The following is a 19,749-nucleotide window of genomic DNA, read 5'->3' as shown; positions in this document are numbered from 1 at the left end:
TATTGCCAGTTGGATAGGGCTGAGTATTTTGAGACAGGCAACAGAGAAGAGAAGATCAGATCCTCAGTGCAAATTGCCAATAGCTCTGCTGGCATTACTGCTGCCTGTTAGTTTACCTGCAGAGGTTTTCACAGTACTGGAGTTTTTTACCAGTCATTGTCTTGGTTGAGTAGACAATTTTCCACCAGTGAGACCCCCTTATTCTCACAAGCAAGAAGGGAATTTACCCATGGGGATGAGATGAAGCATGCAATGCCCTGGAAGGACTCCGAGTTCCCGGTCCTCCCTACTAGGCTATACTGCTATTATAGATCAAGTTAGTTTTTCCTTGCTTTCTTCCCTTGTCTGTAAAAGCTGAAGTTTTCCCTTTGTCTTTTCAACAGGCAGTTTCTTTCCTGGTTTGCTTTCTTACTGTCTGCTTCATGCTGTGTTTCTGTCTTGTTCCTCATTCTTTTTCTTCCTCCAGAGAATTTTATGTCTCCTCAGCGCAGCTAGGTCCAGTACCTCTTTTCCCTCAACTGTCTAATTTTCCCAAGATAAGTTCCCGTCTGTGTCTCTATAAAGAATATACATTCAACAAAAGATTACTGACTAATGCTGTAATTTGGAGTCATGGTTGACCCTCACCTCAACTCTCCCATTCTTCTGCAGTATTACAAAGCATTTATTGTTTGCTGGACAGCAGCATTACCCTGAATTTAGAACAGACCCAGTTAAGACAGCAGCAAAGAAATATCGGGAAGAGTACTTCATTTAAGAAAGAGAAAAAGCACTCTTTACAATAGCAGGATTGGAAACAGGAAGGCTTTCAGGTTGTTCTTTCTGTTCTGCCTTGTCAGCTTGGGAAGGAAAGAGCGAGTTAACACTGGGTTTATGGAGGAAAAGGGAAGAAAATGTTATTAATTTTGTTTTGTTTACATTCAAGTCAAAGATCTGAACAGTGAAGAGAATGAGATAGGTTTCAGTTAGTGCAACTGGGACTAGTTCTGGCAGGTGTATACTGCAGTATACAGTACTGTATACTGCGCATTCTCCATATGCCATCACTTCAGGTGTCAGATAGTGATTTATGTGCTGACTTAAATCCTGTATTACACTAGCCCAGCTTGTGTTTTTCTGCACAGAGAAAAGGCATGAAATTTCTACTCTTTCTTCTAGTTGCTGACCTTGTAAGCTCATGGGGCTTGTAATCCTCAGAAATAGGGAAAGAAAAATGAGTCTATATAGATTAGAAAAACATAGGCTGGAGTAATGTCCTGAGGTTGGTCAACCATGTGTGTCAGCTAAGATGCTGTTGCCGATCAGCTTTATTGACAATCTGCCGTGTCTATAAATCCAAGCAGAACTTAAAAAGTATCTGTCAAAGCTTAAATTCATACAGGAGCAAGTCTTTTCTAGAAAAGATTTAAATGATCAGCAGAAGTAAATGCTAGAGAAATTATCTAATGCAGAATGTATAGGGGAGACCTTAACTAATTTATGTCTTCTGTGTCATCATTTTAAGTGACTAAAACCATTTTATGTTTTTACTGAGATTAAAACTTTGAGAAATCATTCATGACTCTCAAAGCCTCAGCACAATAATACCCACATTCCCTCTTTGGCTCCTTTTAAGGATTTTCCAGCTATCCAAAATTTTTCTCTCTATTTCATTTAGTTTATGTTCTTCTATTCATATTATACACATTAATTTTGTTTGTAATAGCCTGGATTGGTGGCAAGGCTGATTAACAAAGCTGCTGAACTCTGCTGGTTAAAAGCTCCCCTCTTAGTTTTGTAAACCTTGCCAAAATCCAATTGCTTAGCCTGAAATTTGTCATATTGATTGCTTGCCTCAAACAGAATTATTTTAGCACAGTTCAGCAAAGTCATTCCAGCTGTTTTCAAAAATGAGGCTTACATAAAAGGGTAGAATGTTTAGCAATTAAAACCAATTTCTCTATTTCTTTATTTTATTTTTTTTTTTGTGAGGAGGATGACTGTGCCAAGCCTTTGAACAGAAATTTAAGATTCATCATCCAGGATGTGACTTTCCTATCTTCAAACTTGATCAAGTTACAAACATTTAGATAGACAGGACTGATGTTTGCACGTATTTAGTGGTGTTCAGCAGTTAACAAAATTATGAAAAATCAATATCATGGAGCCAAACAAGAAACACTAAGCCAATAAAATTAACACTGTCTTCTCAGGGCTTGAGAAAATTACAGTTTTCTTTAATTGCTTCAATAAGGCTTGATAGGCTACACCTTGGCTGAGGACTGGAAATGAGAGCACAGAGGATGTCCCCTATGTATGCCCAGTTTTTTAGACTCAGTCCTTGAAATTGAGAGCCAATAAAAGCTAGACCAAGGGAAGTCAAACAATGCAATGACAAAGGGGTTCAATAAGGCTCATCAGGAAATCTAACTCCCAAAATATCAGGGAGAGGTTGAGACATTTTGTGAACGGAAACTGGCACAGGGAGTGGGGAATATGAATTCGGATGAGAAAGCAGAGGAGGCTGGGAGTCAATTAGTGTCATCAGAGGACTGAGGTCAGCTTCAGAGATGAGACACCAATCTGGTGGAGGTGGGGGACTCGGAGTAGGTGGGCAAAGAAATATGTAGAAGTCTGCCAGGAACTATGATGAAGATACAGGATAGGGAAATGATCAAAGAATCATTATGGCTGGACAAAACTTTCAAGATCATCAAGTCCAACTGTAAACGCTTCACCATCATGCCTGCTAAACCATGCCCCTAAGTAAGTGCCTCATCTACACATTTCTTGAACAGTGCCAGGGACAGTGATACAGCTAGGCCAGGGTATATTGAGAGGAGGCGGAAGAGAAACGGCGAGCACATCTGAAGATACCCCATGAGCAGTGGAACCCGCAGCCCCATACCCTTCATGCTTCACTGTTCCTTTTCTGTCAGCCATTTGAACCCCCTGACAAAATTTGCCGCTCATCTCATTTTGTACCAACTCAAGTAGAGAACAACAGCCTACTACTGCTTTTGCGTAAATTGTTAAAACAAGTGCTCTGGGTGGTGAATTTAACAGTTCTAAGCAATCATGCTGAGGAACCATGTGTGTGTCCATATGCTGTAAAGGAATATATATATATATATATATATATAAAATATATATATATATATATATATATAATTTTTTTTTCTTTAAATCTAGAAAGTAAAACATACTCTTAAGAATATGAGGGTTGCAAAGTCAGGAGCTCGAAACAGAACTTTCGTGAATTAAAATTGCTGTGCAAAATTAACTGAATTAATTGCATGATGTTATCACTGTATTTTGTCATTTGCTAATTTTTGCATGCTCAACTTTGCAACCTCAGTACTCTTCTAATGTAGCTTTATGTGTGCAATAAACATACAGTTTAAGCAGGAGGAAAACCTTTATTCCCTGGCTTCAGTTAGATTTTCATGTTAATTAGACTATCTGGCACGGGGTTTAATAACTCTCTAATTGCAATTGCAGCACTTTGCTAAATCAATGCCCACCCTTCCTGACAAAACTGTTTTCAAATAGCACTTGCTAAAAGGCCTCAGATGAAAACTTACTGAGGTGAAAAGAAAGGCAGAATAGAAACTCTCCTTTTCTTCTAGACAGTCTCACATTATAACAAGAGTACCACTTGATCACTTTCTGAATAGCGAGGTGCTGTATGGTATGAAATATTGAACATATATTTACAAGGAGTGTCCTTTGAACCATACTGAGGTTTACTGTTGTAGCACTTCCCAGTTCATTGTTTGGAAGTTTTTTATTATTATTATTTCATTTTATTATTATTTTTAAATTAAGTACACTATTCTTTTTTGTTTTTTAAAAATAAAACCCACAAGTAAGCAAACGTGTGCAGTCACCACTTTCCAAGAGCCTTGCACAGCTTGATGCCATTTCTTGCTGTCTTGCTGCCACTCTAAGTTTCTTTCCAGCACAAGGCAGCGAGACCTGCAGGGAAACACCACCAGTCACAGACATATAGGGAAACACTTTACATGCAGATCACTGTGGCTATCGTACTCTCCTTTTGCCCCATTTTGAGTCCTTGTATATGTATGATATAGGTGAATGGTGCTTCCAGGCAGAAGGAGGTACTGTTGGTCTGGCATGGGAGGAGGAAAAGGGAGGTTGGCCCCATGCAGTGAAGGAAAAGGCAGGGAACGCTGCAGATGACAGAAGTCTCTTGTTACAACTCTGGGGGCTGAAAAGCAGCTTATGCCGGGGGGCAGCGTGGTTCATCACTGCTCTTTAACTTTCACTGGCAGCTTAGGAACACATCGTGCTTCAAGCACGTACAACCTTTATTGTGTCCTCAGTGTATTGCGTGGGTTTGAGAAGTTACCATCTGTCAGGATAACGGGGCCATTTCCCCCTCCCTGCTCCACAACCCCCTGATAAATTTAAAGAGCTGGGAATATGGGCCCACCTTTTCCGTTCCCTAGGACTTGATGGAACAGCCATACTTGCTTTTGCCAACATAGAAAAAAAAATAAAAGGTGTGATTAATCAATACATGGGCTACAAGAAAGGTGATTTTTTCCTTCCTGCAAAATAATAAAAAAAAATAAGCCCACTGCAGCTCAGCCTTAATGATCTATGCCTTAGTCAGATGTTTGTCAGAAAACACAACTAGATTCCTATGGGAGAAAAACCTCTCCATCCTTTATCTGAAATAACATCAAGTTCAAAAGAAGATGTTGCTGAGTCAGGGCCCAGGACCTGGAAGATTTAGAATTTTATTTTTTACAAAATGGGAAAAGGAAAAAACAGGCAGAAGCAGGGTTTGAAGTAGTGTCATGTGCCTTTGATGCCTGACCTTGCTCATTAATCTTTGCTACTTTAAAAAGACTTGGAAAATTACATTATCCTATACTATCAGTCCTCACTCAATAAATACAGACACTGAAGTCAGGAACAAGAAATCCCACAGAGCTTTGGTATTGACTTGTTAGAATTCCACTCTTCCACCTCACAATACAGTAACTCTCTGTAAGTAATGAACAAGCTGCTGGGAAGGACACCTTGCCCTTCTGGATTCATCCTCCACTCCTTCAGAGAAGCTATTCGTTGCCATCTTTCACTCCCTCATGCAAACAGTAAATTGTGCCATGTGCCAATAAGTTCTTCAGTATTACTCTGAGAGAGGAAATTTGTGGAAGAGCAGAGTTATGCTTATGTTTTGTCGCAGAGATGCTACTTGTATTTAACTTTAGCATGAGTTTCTATAATTGGGAACAAACAAACAAAAAAAAACAACAGAAAGATGTTAATCATGTATGACATTTGTGTCCTTTTTCCATTAAGGAGTGATGAAACAGTAATTTAACTCCTTTAGCATATTAAAGCATATTTGCATCCTTTTCCTGTAAAATGTTTATTCTGGATTGAGTACACATCAACTAATATTTCTGTGCAGAAGCCATGACTGCTGCACAGGAGCCTGAGAGGAAAGAGAGGGGATTTGTGGTGTAGGGACCGTACAGGGAGATGGTCCCTATAGCCTTGTGTGTGCTCCATGCAGGGCTGTCGTCTTAGAGTTGGGGCCTTCCTTTCATTCTTTGCCTCAGATCAGTAATGAGAAACACTGTGATTGGTAACTTCAAAAAAGCCTCACTCTATATGGTTCTCCTACAGCACATCCAGCCCACCTGAGCACACATTTTATTTCTTCTCCTCTATGTAATCCTGTAGCCAAGTGATAGCTGTCTATGACACTTAAAGGCTGCAATAAACTTCCTTTGACCATCTCCACTTTTCAGCAGATTGGCAGCAGTCATCACTCAGCTCATTATTATTAGTTAAATAGCTAAGCACTGATTTGGTGTTTGCAGGAGCTTGCAAATTCAATTATAGTTCTCAAAGCAACTGTCACTTGACTGCTGGTTCATATGAAGTATTTGATATTGCTTGTTGTGGTGTTAAAACTGTAATCCCTTATTAGGGAAATATAAGAAGTTTTGCTGATGTACACTGCAAAAAAATAAAGATGGCTTTTGTGCATGAAATAGTCTCTCTGTAATACCTAGACACATATATACAAGCAAAAATTCTCTATGCTTGAAATAAATTGAAAGGAGAGCAAGAGGTGCTGATACAAGCTTTTTTGGTCTATTTAACTATATGTATCTATAAAAAGAGAAATGTATGCAGACTGTTCAGTCAGCTCCTGGGGGAACATGAAAGGAACCAGATCAGCTGCACAGCTGGCAGCTCCAGCGGCAATCTCAGCAGAGGGAACAAATGTTCATTTTGACCCTCTACTGAAGGTGAGCTGTTCTCTCCATGCTAGCAGTGCGATGGAAGCTCACAGATGGGTTAGTATGAGAAGACACGTGCCATTTCTGTTTGTTTTATTCTCTTCTTTCTTGAAGCAAATAACGTTTCTTTGTTGCTGCAGTATAGTACTATATGGTACCTTTTCAGTATAGTACCTTTCATAAGGACTACTAATGAGAAGGATTTTCAGGTGAAATAGGAGATAGGTTTATTCATGCAGAATTTCACCATGTGTAGCTCGGACACCACTCAGACTCAGGAAATGTGATTCATTTGATTAAATATCAGTATATGCAACTGAGCAAGTTACCCTGAGCTTCCTTCATGGCTAATGGAGAACTAGCCTATACAGAAGGGGGTTTCAAGGGTGACATTTGTGTTACCCTACAACAATTCAGATGCCTAAAGTAGGTATTGTGCCCTCAGAGTGCCTGTTTTTTCTCCATTGGATGGTAGATTTCTTTCTAAAGTGAGCTGCTGATTAGCCCAGATGTAAAAAGTTTTGCAGGATGAATTGTTCTCAGGTATTGGAAAGGGCTTTTATCTGGAATTGAATTTTTACATATTTGTCTGGATGAGTTTCTGCACTACCCAGAATAAAGCTTTCCAAATGGCTCTTGGTATATACTGACAATACCATCCATCTGTATAAATCCTTTTCATCCTCATTCAGACCCATATTGCCACAGGATTTCTATCCGTCTCCCCGTAACTTCTATATCAGCGCTATCATGAATTCTCCAAGGTGCCCCTCTCTGCCTAAGCACACCAGCCTTCAGGGGAGAGAAACATATAACATGACATTCTGTGTTCAGTGGAGAAAAGACAAACTAAAATAAACTAATGATTCTGTTCATGTAACAGCCCAAGCGAAATAAAACAGTGGAAATTTCCTAGAACTCTCCTGCAACAGAATTTCTTTACTGCCAGTTGGAAAGCTACAGTTAGGATAGCAGCTTTCGGGAGACAGAGAAATCAAAATTCGCTACCCTTGGTGAGAAAATTTGGCTACATGGTACATTCAGAAAGACAATTTCTGGTGAGATGGCGCCAATCCAGCACCTCATCTGGGTGTAGGAGTAGAAGCTACAGGGCCATGTGGCACAGGAACATGAAAGATCTCCTGGCAGCTAGTAGTGGTGGTTAGCACACACAAATCAATGTCCATCAGAGAACGCCAGTCTTTACTCAGACTCTGGTCAGATTAACTTGGAGCTGCTCCAGGAGACTAGAGATCCATCACACTTGTGCCGATCCGGTATCTCTAGAGCTCTACTGATGGGATGCATTTGGTTTTAAGGGGAGGACAGGGCAAAAAACTTGATTTTGGCAAATACACTCTTGAGAGTGTTTTCTGTGGGCGGAATCAGATACTCAGAGACAATGTTGTTGTGTCCCTAAAGGCCTCCAAATGCTTCCTGGGCGTCTTTAACCTTACAAGCTCCACTTGTATCCCTGAAACTTTGAGAATAGCCCAGCTGCCTCTACAGGAATCCCCAGCTGGCACAGAGTGAAAGAGGTTAATAAACATTGAACGTACCTGTCTGAAAGCACTTTTTCATAGTAGAATAGTCCCAAAGTAATTATTCTATTACCAACACGCAACATTGCCTCTGTTCATCCAAACAAAGCTTACAAGCTTTGGGCATAATTTAAGATCTTTCTTTTGTGTTTAATCTGTGCAGTAAAGTAAGTAAGTGCCTCTTACAGATTAACTTATTTAGAAGGCATTTCTTATTCTCATACGATAAGACACAGAAGGCATGGAAGTACTGAAATGACTCCTTCATGTAAGCGTATAGTGTTAAATAGCAGAGCTCAGGGTTCCTATTCCTAATATTGTCCACTGCTGAGTATGTGGTTAAACACTCTATAATTAAAACATACTGATGGATTTTACAAGAGGAGCGTATCTTCTCACTGCAGCTTCCCAAGCTCTCACATAAACGTTTTTATAAAAGTTACTGTGGAAACTTAAAATAGCTCGCTCATTAGTTGCTAACAGAGTTCTGCTGGTATACAATGATCCCTAGAAACTGCCCTCATTTTTCACTTTGAAATGAGCAGTGCAAAATTTCATTTTTCCTTTTCCTTCATTTTGTGTCGGAACAGAAACACCTTCTGACTCCATACCAAGTTCTTCCGATTGACTCCCCTCCTTTCTTTGGAGAGATTGACAGATTTTCTACTGTAACCACTGCTGTCTTCTCCAACTCATCTTACTTCAGCAGTGCATATTTTTGAGACCCCTTTTCTGCTGCTTCTGTGTGGCGTGTTGTGATTACTGCCATTCTTGCAGCTTATTCCCTTTTTTACCTCTGTAACTTGCAAAGAGACTGAGAGGGAAAGAAGAGCATTCCTGGAAAGTGAGGCTGTTAAACAGCACAAGGGAACAGTCAAACAGTTTCCAAGGGAAACAGGATCCCATTTGAGGGCCAACAGCCCTCTTCTGTCTCTTCTTTGGAAGCACTCTCAGGTGCCACTGGCCACCACACAATTAATAGCACTTAACCACCTCAGTTGGCATCAGCTTCCCACTGGTGCAGCACTACACAGTATCTGGGAGTGCTGCAGGCTGCCTCTCCATTAGAAAATAAAATGGGCTAGAGACTGTTCTTTGACTTTGATGCAAGGTGGCACAGCGTGGCTTGAATCAATTGGGCTAGACACCCTCTCCCTTGAAAACACAGGGAGCTTTCATCCATCCTGCCTGCAAGGAAGGGCCCCTGGCCACACCATCCCACTGCAACAGCGAGAGCTCCTGGGAGAGGGCTGAGCTGTGCTGCTTCGGGGCCTGCACTAACCACTGCATGGCCTGGAGCCCCTGGGGACAGTGCCTGAGCCATGAAGAGCCCCCGGGGTAGTTGGTGGGTGCAGCCATGATCTGGGAGGCAGCCTCGAGGAGGCTCTGCATGTGACATGTAAAGCATTTAATTCTGAAGGCACTTTTGTAAAGGTCGGGGTGGGGGGAAGCTAGAGGGAAGGAGGGGATGTGTTTTTCTGCATTTGTAAGCTTGCACCATATTAGGGTTGCCATCCATGTCAGGGAGCGTCTGAATGCTACCATAATAGGGAAGGAACCGCTCATATATTAATCAAGCCGTTGTCTAGAGAGACAGGAGGGTGGTTTGCTTCACGCGTTGCTGAAAGGCAGCACTTTCCCTGGTGAAACAGCGAAGCTCGTTAAAGGCACAGTGTTTACTGAGGAGGGGAGACCTGCAAATCATGCAGGAAGGTAAAAAAGCACCATAAACCTTCTCATTTGAAACTTGGTTGGGACATTAGTTGCAGAGGCTCCCTGGGCAGCATTTGTGAGGGGGATCCGGGCACTGAGGATGGGCCTTGGCTACATCACTCAGCAGTGAGGCGAGAAGGTTGATCACCAGCACTGCTTTCCTTCACTTCCTCGAGATCTCCTGTGAATGTACAGCTTAGCACTGCTCAGATGCAGTTTTTGCTAGCAAGACATTAGCTAATGCAGCTGAGATGGGCACTTTAATTTGCCCTGTTCATAGTTAAACCCTCACTCTCTGCATGGGGATATGAGTTACAGCTTGTGTTTTCATATTCAGAATGCCTCCCAGATCTGCATCAACAGTTACATACCTATAGATGCATCAATTATGCATTTGTAGGCCATTTAAAAAGTCTATAATTGGTACTTTAATATAATTATTTCCAAGATAAGGAATGACTGCTTAAATAATATTAGCACTTAAAGCAAAACAATATTTGTCTTTGTATTAATTGTTGAGGAAAATCAGTTTATCCGTAGTTGGCTACAAATTAGTTTAAAATGTAATTTTTGTAAATTGAATTTTATTACTGTTCCTTTCTGTCTCATTATATTTTACCCCAATATGCATAATTTTGTGCTACTTCGTTTATCTTACGCCAGAAATAATATTGCTGCTCTCCCACATTATTACAACAAAGAAAAAAAAGATTAATCAGATACTTCAAAAGTCTCATGCTGAAATAACATTTTTAAATTCACAAAAGAAGAAACACTATTTTCTACAGAAAAACTAATTTTTCAAATTTATGATAAGAACACTGCATTATGAAAGTAAAGGTCAATTTGAGAAAAAAAGGTTTCTGGTTACTTAGTGAAGTCATTTTCTTTATACCAAACTCTCATTTACAGTCTAATAGAAAGATGTTAATTCTTTTCTGGATCACTCTGAACAATACTAAGGGGCTGGTTGGTATTGCTCAGATAAAAATAGCTGTTATATTTAATCTCACCACTATTGATAACCTTTGTTTCCCTTCACACTGTGTTTTTGAAGTCACCGGAGAGTTCTGATCTCCAGGGCTTCCCCTCCAGTTTCAGAGATGACTCTGGCCATAACACTTCTCCAGCAGCTACCCTTCAAAATAGCTGACGGCAGAAAAAACAAACTCCCCTGTATAAATCCAAATTCCCCTCCATGCACCACGAGTGCCTGTGTACCCACAGTCAAGAGAACAGGCAGCTTTTGACCTTTGAAGATAGACTTGGATGCCTGAGTTCATTATGAAGCAAAGAAATGAGCAAATATACTGATCTAGCCACCAACTGAATATCTCACTCGGCAGGATTTTTAACCAGTAGGAAGGAAAAAATATTGTGTTATTCCTGAGCTAATTAGGGGGAATTTCTGTCCTTAAAAACAGAATAGCTGAGCATTTGGGTTGGATTGTATATATGAGAGTCAGTTACTGGGATAGGGGAAGATATGGAGAGGAAGGGAAAGAAGGAAGAATTGCCTTCTCTTGCGAGTCTCACAGTCACAGAGCTCAGAGGACAGAAGGACTTATGTCCTTTGTGGCAGAGGACATACACAGAACTGTCACACTGTGGTGTGAGAGAGGCCTGGCACTGCATTGGTGTTATGCTAGCATGTTAGTTAAGTATGTAACTCCAACGCTACTTGGATTATGGTCTTTCACATGTGGCCATAAAAATGGAGATGGGCCAGAAATACCACAAAAAGCAGTGCCTTTAAATTCCGCCCGCAGTCTTGGAAAGCTCACTGCCAGGTCCACAGAGACCAGACTCTGCCTTTCATTTCCTTACCCCTCAACTGAATCCAGAGGGGGAAGAATGGCCACAAAAGCTCTTGTCTTTTCAACCTGGCAGTTGCAAGGACCAAGATCCAGTCCTTGTACTACATTATCCATACACCTAAACAACCTTTTTTTTTTTTTTCCACATGAATGTCGACATCCCTGACTTTCTTCCCTATTTTGCCCTTCTTTAGTTAGGGACTGTTCTGGCTCATTGAACAGATTGGTGTAAGAGCTTAAGGTAAGGGTAACATAGAGATTGTCACAGCTTGAAAAATCATTTGAGTGCAGGACATTTGGGAGGTAATGATCCTGCCTGAGGCAAAATGCCTCTTCCAGCATGTTATGGAGTAAAGTGATTCTGTGCCGCATTTCTTTAGTCTTTTTTTTCAAGCACTGCAGATCAGCCCTTGAAAAGTGCAGTATGAGTATATTCCATATTTTTATGAGAATATTCCATCTTCAGTATAGTCCTTTAATTCCTGTTGTATGTGGGTCGGGTAAGCAGAACGAGAATAGCACTTAAGATGAAACTCTAGTGAAACTCTAGTTAGAGACACCAGCCTGTGCAATTTTTCATGATGATTTTCTTTTCCAAAAGGTGACAAGCAATCTCTATTTCCTCTGGAGAATGGATACATTCTGAGAATAAAGAGTGAATCCTCTTCTCCCCCAAATCTAGTCAACCAGCTTTGCCCTTTCATAAATGCTTTAAGGAAAGACTAATCTATGTCCCTTTGCTCTAAGGCCACAAAAGATTTCTTCAGATTCTTGGCCCATAGGGAATAACTAGTGTTTTTATTTTCCAGTGTTATCATAATTCATGTTATTTTGTACTTGAAAAGTAAATCAAAGAAGTGTCTTAAGGCAGATTTGTTAATGGCTACATTTGCACTCCGTTATTGGGGAGTTTGCTGGGTAGATTAGAACATGTACGATTTGATTGTTTTCCTTGTTACAGGCAGAGTTTCATTATCCATCCCATGTTTGCAATGGTTTATCAGGCACTGTAGTAGACCACAGAGATAGCATTCTGGCCTTTCATCTGGAAATGGCATAAATAGATCTTTTTCAATTGTAACAAAGTTAAATGAGCTTTCAGGATGTTAGATTTGGAAAATAGCTAATTAGATGCTGTTTCATGCTGTCCTACTGGGATGCCTGTTACACACACTGAAGTAAAATCTGCATTGTGCAAGTTGTCCCAATCTTTAGACCTGCAAAGTAATCTGAAGCTGGAGAAAAGGGTGCTTCTTATCATGATGGGATTCACCAAGAAGTTAGTTGTTTCTCTGCCCCTGAAGTTGCCTCTCTGCCCCGCTTCTATTAGAGCTCAGATTTGCCTGAGTCGCCACATGCTCAAAATCCATCCACATTAAACATGTTTTTGAAAACAAATCATCAGATATTAGACTTTTCATGTGGCTAACCCATAACCCAGGCTAGGGTTTGTTTACCTGCCTGGTAGTGAGCACAGCCCATCCGGGACACATCCTAGTGGCACTCACATAGGGGTAATAGGAGTTGCTTTCTAGGGAATTTGGAGTAAGCATGAAGAATGTAGCTTGAAATACCTTGAAATAGCTAACAACTGGATGGCGAGAGGTTGGGAATTCTATCTTTTTCAGGCGCGCTAATGAAACTACCACTTGTGAGGTGGAAGGTGCAGGCCGTGCTTTTTTTTTTTTTTTTTTCCTCCTTCTCCAATGGAATTGTCAGTCTCTGGCCTGTGAATTAAAGTCTCCTGACACCAGTCTTGTTCCTACTAGTTGCCTCATTGCCTCATGTGGCCTTGTGGGAGAAGGACAGAGATCTGTGAACCGCGAGTGGAAAAAAAAATATCTAAATTAGGCTCGAAAGTGTAGATGCCAACAAAAGGGCATGTGTGCATGTGTGCATGGATGTATGTGCACGTACATGAATGTGTGTGTGAGGGGGAAACCAGATTGACCTTTATGGCTACATAAAGGTGGCTTCTTCTCAAGAAAAATACCTGATCCCCACTAATAGGAATGAAAAATGAAGTCCAATAGTAAGCCCAGAGCAAGAGCATGTGTCTATTCCAGCCTGTTCAGAATGAAAATTCCCTGGGTTTGCAGATAACATCAAAACTAGCCATCCCTTATGAAAGAAAAACTGGGAGTGGAGACAGCAAATGAAGACATGATGTTTGTCTGGGCTTGAATTCAGCTTCTGCATAAATACCAAGATTTGAGTATTCAGCCAATGGATAAGGCTTAATGGCCTGGATGTTTCAGATGTATGCACGCTCTTGACAAGTAAAAGCTAATATGGCACAGATGTCCGTGTAGTAGCTGGGATGCAGAAAAGTTTTTGGTCCCTCATACTGATGCGGTGAGGTGGCCCTAGCCTGTGCAGGTCCTGAGCGCAGGCTGTTTTTGCTGTGGTTCAGTGAGACAATTCTTAATTCATGTTAACTAACTCACAGGAAAAGCAAACCAGTCTAGTTAGCAGGTGCATGAAGTATTTTACAACAGTAGGTTATTTGAATAAAGTAGTTCAAGCTAAGAGTGTATGTTTTTCCCTTAGTATAGACAAAGCCAAAGAGGATTCACCACTTGATTTTCTTTACAGATCAACAATCCATCTGTTCAGTATCTTTGTTTTGACAGTCATCAATAGGAAATGTTTAAGTGAGAACTGCAAGATTCCACCCCCAGCACTCATGGAGTACCCTGTCTGGCTCTTTTCACAGGGCTTATAACGCTTTGAAACAAATATGTGTGTGTATTTCTATATATATTCATACATATTCTGTGTATATATTCAAATGTGCATGTGTGTAAGTATACACATGCATGCATACAGGAAGAGAAGAAAACACAGGTGTGTTATATTTATGTATAAATGATATATGTATTGTACAATACTGTCTTGGGCCTTTTGAAAATTTCTTATTTCTCATTTTAGGAGTTTAAATCTAGGCTGGAAATTTCTCATTCTACCATTTGTCTCTTTAATGATTAGAAGAAGACAAATACATAAATGTCGCTCTCTATAAACTTGTATACATAAGCTGTATACATAAACTTGTATCTGTAATTTATCTGCCATAAATAAATTTGGTTTTAAATTACAACAAGAATGTGTTCAAAAATTGAAGAAAGGCAGAAAGATTTCCAGATATGGTAAATTACTGTAGTACAATTGACTTTAATGCAGTAACACTGGCAAAGATTAATTGTCAAAGAAATTAAGAGAAAAAAATACACCAGATGCAGGATTTTTTAAAATCTCTAAAATATCAGCATGAGATTGCTGAGTCACTACTGCAAACTGCTGCAAGCCAATATATCCCTGAGACTTTGCCATTATAGGAAATGAATTATACAAGTCCCATATCCTTGAGAGGTGTAAAACCAGTTGTATCTACTCGTCCATCCATCTGTCCTCAACTGCTGACATTACCAAGGGAAAAAAATTTTTAGGCTGAAAATCTAGGAGTGATGCATAAGACTGACAAGTGTGTCCGGTAATGGACTGCAGAGTAACCTGCAGCTCAGAATGTTACAACAGAAATGAAAGTCATTCCTCAAGGAGATGACATTAATCAATATCAGAGCTGACTGAATACTTCTTACATAAGCAGAATAAATATTTTGATAAAATATATTAAGAATATTTCTCCTGAAGTGATAGTCTAAGTCTCCATAGAAGAACATTAAGTTTATAGGACCCTATTAATAGAGGAAAGATTCTGACATGTGGACAAGTAGAATTTTTATTACTAGTATCACAAAGTGGTTAGTATTAGAGCTAATCAGATAATATATTGAGTTTTTTAATTTAAAAAAGTTCAAATGAATAGTTTTTTTTTTTTGCATATTTTGCTCAGAAATGTATAGTTTTCACAGAATAGGGCAAATCCTTTTTGATTTGTATCCATAAAAAATACTGTGATTAATCTCAAGAATAAAAAAGTTGTTCAAAAAAGTGAATTCCTACAGCTGTGTCAAGTGGAGCTCTCTGTAGGCTTTTGGCATGATGTTTGCTCCAGGTCTGGGCTGTAACAATATTTAAGTAAGTTTAGCAAACAAGTTTAGAGAGAGCAGAAACACAAGGACATCAGCAGGTCAGTGGAGTGAACGTGTTTCTCCTTGTTGAGCCACATATTAGGCTTTCTTTCGCAGCAAGGCTGGGCGCTTCCCCAGGGCAGCACTTGTAACATGGGGATGGATGAAGTGAGTAATTTGCACCCGATGGAACAGTACAGGATGCTCGTGCTGCCCCTCACTGCTCTCTTAGTCCCTGATCTGTGTCATTAACCAGGAAGGCTCCTCTCCGTGAGACACTGGGGGGGATGCTCTGGGACTGCTGAGTGCCACGGTGATGTCGCTTCTCGGTGCCTAGGTGCAAAGAGGCTGTCATGAGCCCTGGCTATGGAAAGAAGGAATATGATCAGCTGTGTCTGCTGAAACTGGTCCCTATGGTTTTTCTGAATATGCTTCCCACCCTACAACTATGCAACGGAAGAGCAGGGTTTTTTATCTGTACTGTTCAGTGATTAGCACTGTTTGAAAAATGTACTGATGTTTTGTTTTGTGTTCTCTGGGCAGATGGACAGAAGAAAGTTCAAGAGGAGTTTGACATAGACATGGATGCGCCAGAGACAGAGCGGGCGGCAGTGGCGATACAGTCGCAGTTCAGGAAATTCCAGAAGAAAAAAGCGGGGTCCCAGTCTTAGCAGCTACCTCACACCTGAAAGCAAAGTAATCCTGAAATGATTTATCAGGAAAATCAGAAATAACACGAAGATGCATGTACAGAAATTCTCAATATTTAAAACCCCATTGGCAGATATCAAACCATGAGCTTGTGCGTAACTTCATCCCAGGTGTTTCACACCCCTTAACTTCTGTAACTCACCATTTTACTCGATGTTGTAATAAAAAGTTAGGATGAAGTAATTAAAGTGTTTGCCTTCATCTGTCTTTTCATATAAATCCAGCAAGCACAGTATTATAAATGAACCCAACCCGGATGCCTGTTTTCCTCTTCACTTAAAGCTTGGAGATAACAACAGCACTGTATGCTACAAGGCTTTTGCTGAGGGAGGAGAGAACACATCTCAGCCCTGCGTTCCTCATTTGGAGAAATCCAGCTGCCAGGCAAATGTGGCAATAAAATTACTTTCTCATAATGAGGTGAAAGTGAAAAATTGCAGGCAGTCACTGGCATGAGGGTGTAGAAAGCAGTGAGCAGTTTGTTCTTCTGTTATGTGAATAAAATGGCTTACAGGAGGAAATTGCCTTTGCCCTTCCCATTTGGGTGATAAAATTCAGAATTATACGGCTAGGATTGTAGAGAAGAGAAAAGGAGAAGAGAGGAGAGGAGAGGAGAGGAGAGGAGAAAGGGAGAAAGGCCAGACACAAAACCCAATTCCAGGAACATTTGGAAAGGTTTTTTATTTCTAGAAATAGAAATTGGCTCTCTCTCTTGATGAAGCTGTTCACTATCTGTGTCATCAGTAAATATTTCTACCCCCTTTCTCTCTTTTTCTATAATTCTTAGTAAGCTTGAGTAAGCTTGAGTAAGTTAGTTAGCTTAGTTAGCTTGAGTAAGTTGTAGCAGACTGTCTGTCTCCAGATACACTATCCCATAATTTAAAATGAGTTTACATGAGCTCCTTGTCTTATGGAGCTTATGAAGCTTATTACATAAGGATATGTAATATCCTTGTCATGATATTATCCCAATTTTGGTTAAAAAAAAGCAGCCACAACAATGCTGGTCTTAAATTGGGAAGTATTCCTATTTTCTCCACACTATTAAAGACTAACATCTGCTTGAGGCTGGTCTTAATTAAGGACCTCTTCTTGCCTGGCCTCAGAAGAATTCAGAAAGTGGCAGGCTGTACAGTCCATGGGAAGGACTGGAGGCATTAGAAAAGGTTTAAAAATATAGCTTGTACTCAGAAGAACAAGAACGATGCTTAAATCCAGCCAGTGGGACATACAGCAAGCAGAAACATATCAAAATCCTATCTTCCACTTAGCTTCATTAGCAAGTTTTGGGGGTTTGCTCCACTGGGGAAATCACAGGTAAAAGTGCTTTCTGAAGTGCAGGAGTCTGCAGAGGTTCTTCAAGAAAGCAGAGCAAGACTCACCCAAAGCAGGAGTGCTGAGCAGCAACAGTCTTGCCTGCCTTTGGCTGGACAGCTTGGAGCTGAGGGGGCTTCAGACGTGAGAGATTTCTGTGTAATTCCCCACTCTGTCTAGAAGGATTCATTTCCTCCTCTCCCATCTTGCACAGGGGTTCGCCGTTAGCTGGGAGAGAAGATGGATCGGCAGGGGCTGATTTCATCTTCTCAGTGCATCTGGTGGCAAGAAGAGCCGAATGCTTATTGCTAGGAGAGGATGTTGTCCATTTTGTGGGTCTGATGATGCATGTGAAGGATGCCTGTCACATCGTCAGTTTTGCTTCATGATTCCAGATATTTTTATGCTTATCCAATGCTTATTTGATATAAAATGCAAATGAGAAATAGCATAAAATATTTCTGTGACTGCACCTCTGAAAGAAAAGCAGTGTCTGTGACTGCCTTTAGTTGCACAAAGGGTGTTGAAAGAGGCATGGATGCAGTAATCACTATTAGTGGGATTTCTACATGAAGGCATAACCCAGCTCTGAGAGTGAAAGTTAATTTGGGGGAAAGCAAAAAGAGAGAGAAAAAGAAAAAGGAAAGTGAAAACTCTTCCCAGTGGCCAGCCAGGAAGACAATAGGAATCCAGCGATAGGATCTCCCAAGATGAGCATCCTTCCCTGCATGTCCTCTCCAGTGCAGCAGTTGATCTGTCCGTTAATGCTTTGCCCACAGTATTGATCCTGTTTTCATCAGGACCTACTCAAGCTCTTGGTTGTTCCTACTTATGGGACTGTTAGCACCGATTAAAGTACACTAATGCAGCACAGGTATTGCGTGCTGGGTGGTTACACTTGGTGCAGCATATTATTTGGCCCCATCATGCAAATGAAAAACTACAAACAACCAAGAGGCAGGAGTAGGGTGAAAGGACGGTGTAAGTCTTACGTTGGTAGCAATTGCTTGCCATGAGAAGCTGCCATTAGAGCAGTAATGAGAGGGTGCAGAGCCACCAGAAGGCAGGCTGCAGGACTGCAAAGAGAAGGCACTCACCATGATGCAGGTTAAGGGACTTAGAGTTGTTGCAGTTTGACAGGGAGGCTAATTTGGTAAGATGGGAGTCCTCTAGCATTCCAGCCAGTCCTCAGAGGGTAGCGGGATTGAAGGCGGCTGGACTCATCTCTTAATAGGGATACCAAATACTGTGGTAGCTATAGGCCCGACTCTGGCAGCACTGGATTCACAGCCTGTCTACTGTAGGTCCGACTGCCTTCAAAACAAGTAGTCAAGTTCACAAATAGCATGTTTTATTCAAATGTAACATTTACAAAGCAGATTTTAATGCCAATACAGGAAATCCTCTACTATAGCGTGAGGTTCTTAGCTAGCTCTGTTGTACAAAAATGAAATAATCACTCACCTAAGAAGATGGGAGAGGCCTCTCAGTCTTGAGGAGTCTCCTCAGGCAACATCCCGGCCTGAAGGGAGGAAAGGGGTTCAGCCCATCGACTGCTCCCAGAAACTATGATGGAATCTTCCCTCAAACATCTTCTGTCCTTAATTAACCTTATATATATATATATTTTACATTTCGATGGAGCTTGAGTGACTATAGTCATACTTACTTTTGTTGTGGATTGGTGAAAAAGTCTCTTGCTTTCATTTAAGGGTATAATCAATTGAAAATCTAGAGAGCATGTTCAATGAGGAGTGGTCCTACCTCAGAGGTGGGTGACTTTTGGGATGGAGGTGTGTGTTGGCATTATAATGAGATTATAATGAGGAAAGTTCAAGCAAAGTTCATCCAAAAGGAGTGATTTGCCACCCTGGCTGGCTCAGCACTGGACATCTTATTGTATATCTCCCACTGGGCAGCTACTGTGTGGCTTATCAGTGGCACAGTGCAGGGAGTACAAGAGAGTTTGGCTGAGGTGTCTTCACTCCGCTCTACCCTCCATTACTTCTCCTTGCAGCTGCTAGGAGGGCAGATTGTGTTGTCTAGGGAAACATGGAGGAACGGAGTCTGCGCGTACCAACCATCTTGGAAGTGGCAACTGTGTCTCACCCCAAACAAGCTCCTGTAATGTCATAACTTCTGTGAGGCCCTACTTTTTCTCTAAATTCCCCCTTTTCAAGCAATTCTTCCACAATGATTCTGGGCAAGAACCCAGTGTACAGCCCAAACCCAATGGGAGGTTATTTTAGCACTGGGACCATGCGGGATAAACGGGACTTTTCAGGGATATGGGGCAGAAGATCCTGTGGATCCTACCATGGCATGGACATGTGCAGATAGAATGTGTGAGGTG

The 19,749-nt window shown here is 41.0% G+C and overlaps 1 protein-coding gene across 1 annotated transcript in view; it reads left to right on the top strand.

The window, feature by feature from the left end:
* The window catches only part of PCP4 (Purkinje cell protein 4), a 30,350-nt gene extending 14,080 nt beyond the window's left edge, over positions 1–16,270 (top strand). The window contains exon 3 of the mRNA XM_088539323.1: positions 15,915–16,270. Coding sequence (XP_088395449.1) covers positions 15,915–16,042 — 128 coding nt within the window. The 3' untranslated portion in view covers positions 16,043–16,270. The remainder of the gene's footprint in view (positions 1–15,914) is intronic.
* The last annotated feature ends 3,479 nt before the right edge of the window (positions 16,271–19,749 follow it).

The sequence above is a fragment of the Tinamus guttatus genome, unplaced genomic scaffold (assembly GCF_059628265.1).
Source record: "Tinamus guttatus ecotype Peru unplaced genomic scaffold, ASM5962826v1 Tinamus_guttatus_pri_ptg001602l, whole genome shotgun sequence".
Classification (NCBI taxonomy): domain Eukaryota; kingdom Metazoa; phylum Chordata; class Aves; order Tinamiformes; family Tinamidae; genus Tinamus; species Tinamus guttatus.
Note: the sequence above shows the minus strand (reverse complement) of the source record. Positions and strands in the feature narration are given on the sequence as shown.